At 47.1% G+C, this 12,034-nt stretch overlaps 1 protein-coding gene across 1 annotated transcript; it reads right to left on the bottom strand.

Annotated features, from left to right (window-relative positions):
* On the bottom strand, positions 1 to 2,335 carry LOC117900383. Its single transcript, XM_034810736.1, has one exon. The coding sequence runs from the start codon at positions 2,318 to 2,320 to the stop codon at positions 29 to 31; it is 2,292 nt and encodes a 763-aa protein (XP_034666627.1). The 5' UTR covers positions 2,321 to 2,335; the 3' UTR covers positions 1 to 28.
* Between the last annotated feature and the right edge of the window lie 9,699 nt (positions 2,336 to 12,034).

Raw genomic sequence — 12,034 nt, 5'->3', positions numbered from 1 at the left:
AGTGCTCCACACTGTCCTCTCGGACCGCTCACACCCGACGGCGTCGCTCTCGAAGCTGCCTGTGCAGCACCATGTCACGATAGTCCCGCGACTGCCACACATGATGCCGCTTCAGATCAGCTTCATTGGCTGGCATGTAGGCGAAGAACGTGTCCCCAATGTGGCCGCCCAGATGGGAGTCACCGCGCAGCGCCAGCCACGTCAGACGCGTTTCCTCCAGCGCCAGCTGATTCAGTTTCCCGTAGTATTCCCTTTTGGTTTGTTCGGCTTCGCACATGAGCGCCTTTTTGTGGGCATAGCTGACCAGTCCATTGTTGGTGGGGATTTTCACATTCATCAACCGCTTCTGGCGTGCCGCTTCCTTTTGCTGGATCCTTTCGATCAGTTGGCACGAGGAATTGACCAGATCTTGCATCTCCTGGCGCGTGTAACGCTTTCCATAGCGGTTTGACACCCAATCTATGAGCATGGGCAACTTGTGTGCATTGGGAAATGTTGCCAGCACGTAATTGGGATTTGTTTTCATCACCTTCAGCGCTGACTTTAGCAGTTCCTCGATCTGTTGTCTGTCGTTGGGATCAACGAGCTTCCCTTGCTCAGGCTCCACTTGATCTTCAGCTGCCATTGAAGTTGCTTTTTGGGCCACTTTTTCTCTAAATATTCCCATGGCGCAGCTAGCGGCTGCTTTGGGCACAGCTTTGGGGCACCATTCAGTCTCCATCTGTGTCCTTGGCCCCTCATCGTTGCTGCTGTTGAGAGCGGCAATGAAAAGTCTCTTAATTAGCGGCTGCTTATCCTCCAGATCCACGGGAAAGTCATCCGAATGCGGCCGCACATCTTGCACGTCATGGAGTCCTGCCAGGTTGAATATCTTAAAGTAATCAAACTCTAACCCGTGGTTGTTCCTTGTGGTAAAACGATCTGGCTCTTGGTAGACCTTCCCCTTAAGTGGACACTCCAGAGTTCGACTGCAGGGAGGAACGAGTTCGCTGAGATTCTTAAAGTCTGAGCTGAGAACCTTGGAACCCTGTTGGGTTGTGCGCGTTCTTCTCTGGCTAAATCTGGACGTTTTACGGGTCTTTCTCTTGTGCGGTTGGACTTTCTCTTTGCTTGATTTAATTACTGAATCATTACCGTCCAGCAGCTGGCAGTCTCCCGCGCCACATTGGCTGATGGCATGATCCACACCTCCTGGCAGCTCTACAACTTTAATCAGCCCTTCATCTTGGGGCGGCGGATGTGCAAGTGCATTCAAATCAGATCCCAAAAGTAGCGACAAATCTGCTCTCTTCAGTTGGGGCGTGCTCACGAGTTGAGTGCACAGCTGACACGATCCGTTCACTCTCCCAGTGCGAATTTGTCCCACTTCGATCAGCCTTCGCCTTGAGAAGTGTCGAATCTTGTCGGCTGCGCACTCGATTTCCTTTTCTAGTTGCTGGATAACCCGCTTGCGGGATGCCTTTAGGTCAGCGCCCGACACGTCGAGTAGGGACAGATATCTCTGGAAAACCGCGTCGGACATTTCCTGCTGCTTTTTAGTCGCTGCTTCCCTGACTAGACGATGGGTGTGGCACAGGGACTCCTCCTCCTTTTCCTTCTCAATGGGTTCCAAAATCAGGCGATTCAGCTCATCCGACAGCAGTTTCTTGATCACTCTCTTGGCGGGTGACAGTTGGTAATGTGAGAACCAACGTGAAGTCTCCTCTGGCACTTCGTACATCCCATTATATTTGGCATACTCGGGATATCGCAGCTTGCCACCGGGCGGTCCCAACTGTTTCTTCTGCGTTGGCTTCGGAAGCTGCTTAGGCCGCGGCAGTGGAGCAAAATATGGATTCATATAATCACTGCCTTTGGCCTTAGGCTGTGCCACCGATTCGTGCTTTATTTTGACACATCCCGCGGGTCGCAGAGTCTCTAATGAGTGCGTGGCTGGTGGCAGCAGTCGGTCCAACTCCCGCAACGTGGCCGGCATGTCCAGGTGGGCGATGGCCGAGAGCAGCAGCTGTTCGTTCACCGTGAAATTTGTGGGGCAGTCCTCGGTGATCGGCTTGTACTCGGCCTCCCACAGGAAATAGAGGAATGCCAGCTCGCTGCCATGACTGATTTGCATGATAGTTTTGATGCGGGAAGGCGACACCATGGGCCGCAGACCCAAGTTGTTCATGCAGCGAGACACGCGATACGTGGACTCCTGTGCGGTGTCGTCCCGCAGGGCACGGAAGAGCCTGTCACAGGCACCGATCTGATCCCGCGACAAGCCACGCAGCCACTTGACACTTTGACTCTCCACAAATATTCCCAGCTCGGTGCCAGGCATTTCCTTTTTTTGTTCTTTGTACATTTTTCACTTGAAATTTCGTTTTAAGAGTGCTTGCTCACATATTGCTTTTGGGAATTGTTTTGTGGCAGATTCATCTCAGTTTCTGGGCATCTCCTTGGCTGCACTCAAGAGTCAATCCTTGGAGATGGAAACCGATGTTAATTATTTCATGGAAGTTGTGCAAAACCAAATCAAGAGCCTTTTACGTTTTAAAACGAAATCTAATTCAATTAAGCAGCTTAACTGGCCGCAGCACAATGGAATAACCGCAAAGCGAAAGGAGAAAGCACAGAAGACACGACAGACAGACAGACAGACGCAGGGCACAGGATATAACTTGACTTGAGTCTGGGCTAAGCGAGCGAGCGAGCGAGTGACTGCCATGCGGCTACATGATTGCATTTGGTGCCTGCTCTTGGTTGTCGTTTGTAATTGCCTGTACTTAAAAACTCATCAGACAAAACGACAATGCGGCAAATGGTTGGGAGCCTGCACTGCCATCATCAGCAGAAACCAACCATCGCCCATCGCCCTCAACCAGGCCAACAGAGTTAAGGACAGTTTTATCAACTGCAGGACAAATATTGTTGCATACCCCCAGGAGTTGAGCCCCAGCCCCAGCCCTAGACCGAGCCCGAACCCAAGCTAGTTGCGTGTTTCGTGCATCGTTGTTTAGTTTTGTTAGCACTTTATGCAAAATGGCGACTGTTTCGATGTTTGTCTTGTAGTGCGACAACAAGTGGGCCAGCACGGAGTGGCCGGCACTGATATCCCTTGCCACAAGCCCCTACATCAGGGTACACTCGACGCGACGGTTGCCGCACGGCGGGCGCATGGCAAAAGTATTTAATCAACACTCAGTGTGGCATTCGCAGTACATTCGAAATGAGTTTAAACTGCTCTTTACTGCAAGTGCTCAGCTCTCGTGGCAATTAGTCGCATTGTGGTGCGAAGTCTGCGTTATGCTTCGAGCGTACAGTTTGCATATAAATAAGACGGGCGACAAAAACTTTGCTAATGCCCCCGCCCCTGATGAAGTTACGGCAGGCCGCTTAGGGGGAGCCGGCAGCAGCTGCGGCAGCTGCGGCATCTGCGGCATGGAACGCATTTTGCATTTTTAATGGAGACTCAATCTATGCAATTATAAAACTTAATGTGCACAATGGAGTGCACACAGTTTTGAGCGGTTTAAAATGAAGTTTCATCCACAGGAGGGTACCTGCTTCAGCACGTTCTTGCCACCTGTCCAAAGCAGTTCACGGCGGAAGGTCCCGGAGCTCAGCTCATCAGAGCTCCAAGTTCCAGGAGGAACTGCCAAGCAGCCTGCTGTCTCCATGGCGACCCTTTGGCGAACGCCTGCCTGAGAATTGATTCCCTTTCTGCTGCTGATTGGAAATCGTATCAGTTTTTGCTATTTTATTTGCGTATAAACAACAGATCTGGCCAGCCACAATGTTGCCCAGCGTCGACCACAGGTGGGACAGGGCGGACAGGGCCAATCATATAAAACTTCACAGAGGATTCTGGGGCTCTGTCAACTCTGCCCACCGCAGCAATCCTCCGACGTGCACTGCACAAGGCTGGCTGTGTTGGTGGTTGCTGGTTGCTGGTTGGTGGACCTAATGGACGATGACTAGACCGACTGGGACCAGCAGCAGCGGCAGCGCCTGGAACTATGCTTTGAACTTAATTAGCTGCACATTACTGCAATTTTTACTGCCCGAGTCGGTTACTGCAGTCAGTCCTTGCCACTTCCTTTGGCCATTTTACGGCAGGACTCATTTTTGTTTTCGACAACGACGCTAACAGCAGCCCCCCCCCCCCCTCTCCGCCTTACACATGAAAAGAAAGAAGGGGCAAAGAAGGAAGCGAGGAACGGGGGCTGGCTGCAGGTAGGAAATGTCATACCACGGGCTGCACAGGCTGCGCGTCCTCGGCGCCAAAGGAAATGTTACTCAGATTAAATGCACTGCCCCGACCATGGCGATGTCGGATAGGGCAACGTCGGATGGGGTCGGGATATATATATATAGAGAGGGGGGACACGGGCAGGCGGTCAAGGCGTGATTATGCTGTGACACCCCACGGCCAACTCCTGCTGCTTCCACTCCAGTGGCAGCGCCCGCCACACAATTTCTGAGGCTTTGTCCTGCGTGTAAAAAAAAAGTGAAATGAATTTATGCAGCACAAATATTTCCAGCTACATTTTTGTCTTCTGTTAGCTGTAATTAAGCAAAAATGCCGAGCAGAATGTTTAAAATTATAAGCAAAAAAAAGCTTTGGGCTTTTGGTTATTTAATGCCGATACAGAAGAGTCAACAGCAAAGCCCAGTCAGCCCGTATAACCTGATACCCCAATGGCTTTATCCAGCAAACGGCCATTGAACACTGAAAACTCAAGTTTATAATTGCCACATTTTGCCATAGAGGGGAGCAGGGGAGAACCCTTCTCCTGAGCTGAACAGAAGCTATCATAAAGCGATAAGCACTTTTGCGGGCATAAGAGCCACTCCCCCCCCCCAGTATGTGATGTGAAAATATGTTTGTAAACGATGAACTTCAAGTGGCTGTTAGTAAATATAAAACAGCAAGCACACAGCACAGCACAGGGAATGGAAGCATCTTCGATGAGTGCACTGGCTGGGCAGTTGGGCCGTTGCCGGTGTGGATATGGGAACAGTGGACCACAGACAAGCTCGGTGCAAATGTAGCAAAGAGTTGCCCAGGAGTGCCCAGTATAAGTTTTCTGAGAATATTCCACAACTCATCATTGCATTGCATGGCGCTGGCTCCACCGTGCACAACACACACACCGCAGGCACGTGCTGCCGCCCCGCAGCTTAAAGGGGAGCAGAAAGGAGCCAAAGGATACCGGCACCAAACACAAAAAAGTGCAACCACAACAACTGCAAGAAGATGGGAGGAAGAAAGGAGCATAAAAGAATGAAGCTTACTGAGGGAAAAAACTATTTGAAGTCGGGTATATCCGTTTAGGAAGCCAACAACTTCCCCTTACATAAGTAGTGGTAAACACGCACAAACACCCTAAAAGAAAAAGCAAGTCACACACACACTAACAGCTGGAAAACACACGCAAGAACTAGCAGCGCGCTGTGTGGAACGGGGAACGGGCGGGGAGTCAAGTTGAGTCGGGAGGCGAGGCGGCCGTACGCATAGCTTTTTGCCTTTCCCACTCCCACTCCCACACTGCTTCCCCGAGTCAAAGGGATGTTCTTGAGAAGCTTTTCATAGACGTTAAGCTAGAGAGCTGCACTTGTCGTATCCTTCCCGCTGCTATGCCGTGCCGTGCCGTGCCGCGCTGTGCCCTTCCCTCTTCCGCAGCCAACTTGAAGTTTTCATAACAAATAAGAAGGGCTCGATACTTTGAGTAGTCCAAAAGTTAAGCTCAAGCCCGCTCAAAGGCTGCCAGCCAGATAAAATGCAAAGCTCTTGAGCGTTTGGAAACTTAATAAAAAATAAAGAAAAGCCCAACCCTCCGCGCTGCTCCGTAGTTCCATGCCAGCCCTGGAATGGCCACCATAATTTCTTAACACATCGCCAGAAAGGGCTAAGCGTACAATAAATAATAAGAACTAATTTTTTGCACACTCACAACGAAAACTTGGTCTTGAATAATTTGTTAAGAAAACTTTCGGGCCATGCAGCTACACACAAAAAAAATGGGAATCTCTTTTCGTTTTGTGCTGCTAAGATTTTTGATTAAAATATTTATGGGTGGCCTGCCCTCCCCCAGCCTCGTTCAAGGTGAGCAAACCCAAGTTTCGGGAAACATTTTAATTAATTCTCTGTTAAATGGCAAACTTTCCGGGGGACATTGGGACAATGAAATATGGTTTGCCAGATGAGGGACACATCCTCGCTTTTTGATTTATGCAGGAGGGTTAGGGAAACTATGTCCCGATTGAAAGCTCTCACTATCGCTAGCACAAAGAGCTCATCCCGGGCACGTTCGTGGAGTTGCCCTCGGCTGGGGTGGGGCCCTCGCTCATATCGCGACGCATTTATTTCATTGTCGAATCGCACGTTCCAACAACAGCCAGTGGCTGGCTGGCTGGCTGGCTGGCTGGCTGGCTGGTAAGCAGCATTCAAAGCATTTCGCACCACATATTCCTTTTGACACCCGCTTTAATATTTATGGACTAGTGCAGGCATGGACATAGCTCGGAACCCTTTTCTTCCCTCCCTCTGCCAGTGGCCGATGCTATGTGGCCACATAGCAGCTTCTTCGCATAAAGTGTCCGGCCCTAGTTTTGTTTCAAGCAATTTAACAGCTTTTGGGTAAAATAACAAGCCCAGCCCAAACATACATGACGACAAACAACAACCAACAAACGCGCAGCAACATTCGGAGGGGGGCTGGCGGGAAATGGGCAAAACAAAAAGTCAAGCCAAACAATGCGCCACAAGAGGACTCCTCCCCACCACCTATGCTGCCAGAACGGAAAAGTGGAAGACTAGAGACAGGCAGAGGCAGAGGCAGGGGTATGGGTACTGCATATTTTTGCAACACAAAATAAACCGCAACAGCAGCAATTTGTGTCGGTTGTTAGTTTGGAGAGTTGCTTAAATTTACATGGACAGGGCGCACACATGACTAGACAAGCGATCTATGGGGCCATTGGCAACGGACAGTGCCTGTGTGTGTGTTTGTCTGTGTGTGACTGTGTGTGTGGGGACCCTGCGCCATAACTGAATAAAAACCATTTTTAAACAATTACCTTTAGGAGTGCTTTTATGAGCGCGGAAGTTGGCGGAGCAGTCAGAAAAAAGCAAAGTAGCAGCGCAATGTTTGGGTTCCATTAACAACGTTTTAAGGACTCCCCTGCGGACACTGCGAGTGTTGGATGTGGTAAGATTTGAGTTAGCTCCAAATCAATATTCGTACATGGGAAAACATTTTCAGAGGCAGAGACCTCTGATTTCTACAGCCCTAGGCACACACGCGCTCACACAGGGCTTGAGCAATGTGCAAACATCAGGAGCAAGTTTTCGGTTGCAGCGGCTCAAAATGTTCAAGGGAATCATAAGTCAGGCCCCGTGAGCGAGACTCACTTGCAGGTACGTGAGTTGCATCCACAAACTGATGAACTCCTGGCAGCAGTTCCCATAATTGTGCGACCGAGGCGTTGGTACTTTTGTTTGTTGAGTGCTTTTCAAGGTTGTCGCTGCATACCGAAGATCCCCGACAGCGCTTTCCACTTACCCCAAAAAAAAAAATAAATAAATAAGTAAATAAAAAAAAGATAGACAAAAACACCTTTAAATGGCAAATAGATTGGCAGGAGAGCAACATCTATGCCCTGAGGCGAGGTTACGCATGCGTGTCCTAACAGCAGATCCCGCCCACTGCCTGCCCCACCGCCCACCAGACACCTATCATGCTGAGTGCTGTGTGCTGTGTGGCATGCTTGCCTGGTAGCGTAGCTGCCACTTCTATCCCTCCAACTTGAATTATGAAATGTGAAAATTGTGTTAAATAAGTAAACAGAGGATGCGTTTGTGCAACATGCACACACACGGGGCCTGCTCCCCCCTCTCCCATATTCCCTGAGAACATTTTGCCCACAGACACGCTCAAGTCACGTATCCACGAACTGACTTTCACATTTCATGGCAGCCCACCGCCCAACAGAGCAGAAAAAAACCATTTAGGCAACTCGCTCAAACCCACTCCCATGCCAACCCATTCCATCCCACCCCCGCAATTCCCATCCCCGATCAGCCCCACGCTGTACAAGCAGCTGTCCCTTCCAGTCAGAGCCATGCAGCAGTTGCAATATTTGATCTAAAATATGTATGGGTGGCGGAAATTGTTTTTGTGTTAAATGGCGGAAGCAACGGGTTTGTAATTAAAATTTGCTTTAAACTTAATGGAAAGTATTTAATATACAATTGGAATTTCCCTCGCACTCGTGCCCACTGGAGCAGCGCTGCTGGCGTTGACAGCGGACGAAATGGAAATGCTGCTCCGGAATGTGGCCAAGCTTCTGATGAAATAGTATCTGTTCATGCCTTGTTTAACCGAAGTCGCAATGGTTGTGTTGTACGACCCCGACCCTAGCAAATTAAATAGTTGGCCAGCATGGAGTATCTGTTCCGGATAACTTGCACATTTCATTACCTTTCATCTGGTAGGGAGCATGGGAGCGGGAAGCCGGAGTCTGGCAAACATTCAATGGCCACCTAAAATATGTAATGAATTTTCTGGACGATTCCAGCTGCATGCAAAATATTCTTTCCGCCTGCAATCCCCAAACCCAGCTTTGCATGCGTACAAGTATGTGCATGCCTCAAATAGTTTCCACACATGGGAGAGGGTCAGGACCGAGACAAGGCCCAGATTGACGCCATGGTGTCCGTGTTTATATATATTTTGTGCCTCCTCTTTATCACGCTCACTTTGTCCCTCTCTCTCAGGCAGTTTTCTTCTCTCTACTTCTACCTCCAAAAATTTCGCATGGAAATCTTTGCGCATTAATACGCCAGCCTTAACTGTGCACACTGTCCCGTTATGTTGTTGTGGTTGTTGCTGCTGTTTTAGTTTACGTCACGTACTTTTCAGATTTTACATTGGCATTTCCAATTTCCAATAAGAGATTTTGAGAATATTAATATAAGGTGAGGTCAGAATAGGATCCACTCCCACGATAATCCTCCCATGATTTGCCCAAATGCGTCGACACTCACTTAACGAGAGAGCAATCATCTGGAATGCCATGCCTCACCCCGCCCATAATTGCGACACTTGTAACGAGAGAGAATTGTGCGTGGAAGGCTATCTCTTGCTCTTTTCTTTTTGCTTCTCTCCTTTGATTCGCATATGCCAAGATTTTTTTTGCTTAAACTTTTTGCCGCTGCTGCCCTCCTGCAGTAGATTAAACACACTTTTTCACCACAATTTTTTTTACACATGTTTTGCCGCTGCTTTGGCCCCGCGTTAGACTAAACACTCTTTTTACATCTCCTTTTTCAGCGCCCTTTCCCCCTTTTGCCTTTTCAGCTTTTCCCGGTTGTTTAGCATACATGAAAAATTTAAGCAACATTTAAATTAGCGCACAAGTTTACGGTGCATTAAAACACGTAGTGTGCAGGTGCACACACCAAAAAAAAGAGAAAGAGAGAGAGAAAGGGAAAGAGCGACATCATCTCCCCTCCCCTTTTATGGAGACATCAAGGAACGAAGGCGCCATCGCAGTCACGTAGGCTTTTTTGATCATCTTCATCTCTCGGCCTACCACATGGAGGAGTAAGAAAGAGACCGCAATAGATTTGTGGATTTTCTGCAATTTCCTTTTGCACACACACATGCAGCGCGAGACAGTGGGCGTGGGCGACACCACGGACATAACGGAACCTATGTACATATGTATGTACATACATATGTACATATGTATAACGGAACCTATGCTTCTCTGGCATTTTAGCTACTTTTTGCACAAGAAAAATGCAATACTTGAATGAAATAATGTTTTAATGTTTATGAAATATCTAAAGCACTTGTTGAGCTGAACTTTTTCAGCAGCTTCACCTCCGCTTTAGATTAAAAGTTTTTCACTTCATTTTTTCCCTTTTTTGCCATTTTATCTACCGCTGCCTCGCCTTAGCCACTCATATTTTCGTAGATTTTACACTTTTATGCCATGATTTGTTGTATTTTTCAATGCACCACACTAGCACACACTTTTTTCCGATTGTTTTTCACAATTTTCCTGCTTTTTCCGAACCGAAACCGGCAAAAAAGACGGAGCTGACCATGAACGCGTGTAAAAAATCGAAGTTTCTTGAACTGCGCAGCCGGCTTAGTCTCTCTCTCATTCGCCGCTCTCACTCTTTCGCTCATTCCATGATTTTGCTTGTGTGAAAGGTGAATTTCCTTGCAAGGTGAAGTTGTTCGCTGTGGCGAGGATGATTAACTACAGATATTGGTAGCTGATAGAAACTCTCCTAATGAAGACGTAACCTTGTAAGTAAATCCACCTTGAATTTAGTGTTAAAAACGATTTGTTCTCTCTTGCTTGCACACAATAGATTTGTTTATTCTGTATCATTAATGTTGCTAAGCTTCTAAGATATGTACATAAATATGTATGTAAATAATGGTAAAATGAAAAAAACAAGCAGAGAAACGAAAAGCGCAGTAGATGGAACGAAGAGAGAATGGCAAAATGGCAAGGAAAAATGCCGAAAATGAAATCACGCCAAAAGTAGCGCAATAAAAATGCATTAAAATGCCTTCACCAGGAAGTAAATAATTTTGTTGCTCCCTCGTGTACGACGCGTCGTCGGGGCAGTAGTCGAATTCGTTGTCCCCAACTGTATTTCAATACAATCTATTGTGAACAATTAGGCGCCGATTCGAATGTATTCCGGGTTCGGAGGGCTGCAGACGTCTGGGAATAATATTTTTATGGCCAATGGCGCACATAAATCCCGTACAGCTGGCTTGTAATTCAAAATGGACAGAGGAACGTGCAATGCATACTTAGTTCGGATAACGACTGCTCTATAATTTATAGTTTCGCTTGATTTGAGTACATAAATTCCCTGCCAAACGCCTTAACTGTGCAACGCCTTTGGATGCGCTGATCAATGAGCCGACGATGGAGAACATTTCGTGAGGCGTCTGGGCCAATGCGCTTTTAATGTGTTTTTTGACTTTGCCAACGAACGGGGAAATGGGTAAAGTCATTCGAGAGATTAGGCCAATCAATCAAATGCCATCTAGTTAATTAATCCTGATGGTGCCAAAGGTAAGGAGTATTTGTGGGCTCTGTTTTGAGTCTGATTGTGAATATTTATAACACGAAAAATGTAAGTACATTTCATGGATTTGATATTCCAAGGCAGAATAGAATGCGTTTGTCAATAAATGCATGCATGCAGAGTCCCAGTACATGTGTGCATTGCACTCCAAGCACAAGCAAAAGCACAACCCCACCAGTAATTGCATATGAAACATGAAATTTCACTTAGATTTTCATGCAACTAATCTGCGGAGGAAGAGTGCGAGTGTGTGTAAACTACATTTATATTTAATACGCGTGCAATATACTGTATCCTGATGTTGCACTCGAAGGACGCCGCCAGTCCAAGAGTTTGTGCCACAATGAATGGTTGTTCGAGTCGGACAATAGCCCAAAAAATGCAATAATACTCAAGTGCAGATGCATACGTACGCTAACATTAAAAATGCAATAGAGATTTAATTAAATTCCTAATCCGGTAAGCGTAAAGAACACGTATTTACATATATATTTTCGAAGCCATGCAGGGAAGTTCAATTACAGCAAAACACAGAGAAAACCAGGTTCACTTTAAGCACAGCTAAATTGAATAACTTGCTTACAATTTAACTAGGGAATAGCAATAGGAATACTTCAATGATTAGGTTCGTGATATGCACAACAGTCGATTGGATTTTCTTGGCTGTTACGTAATGGGAAAATCTATCAAAAAACGAGAAAAGCAGATAGAGCAAGCAGAAATTATAGCAACTTTGTTCCAGGGGCTATCGACCTTCGTCAGTCATCATTTAAAATACATTTCAATATGTGTATCAAAAGATAAGACGCTGTTCAATAACTCGGGGACTCCCAATTTCTGATGCGATATTTTTTTCAGTCGGTTTCCTCTCGATTCTTGTGCTGTGTATTTTTATAAAGCACAAAAGAGTTTTTATTAGGTTCGCCT

Source organism: Drosophila subobscura, chromosome U (assembly GCF_008121235.1).
Source record: "Drosophila subobscura isolate 14011-0131.10 chromosome U, UCBerk_Dsub_1.0, whole genome shotgun sequence".
Lineage (NCBI taxonomy): Eukaryota > Metazoa > Arthropoda > Insecta > Diptera > Drosophilidae > Drosophila > Drosophila subobscura.
The sequence above is the reverse complement of the archived record's forward strand: the minus strand, read 5'-3'. Positions and strand labels throughout refer to the sequence as shown.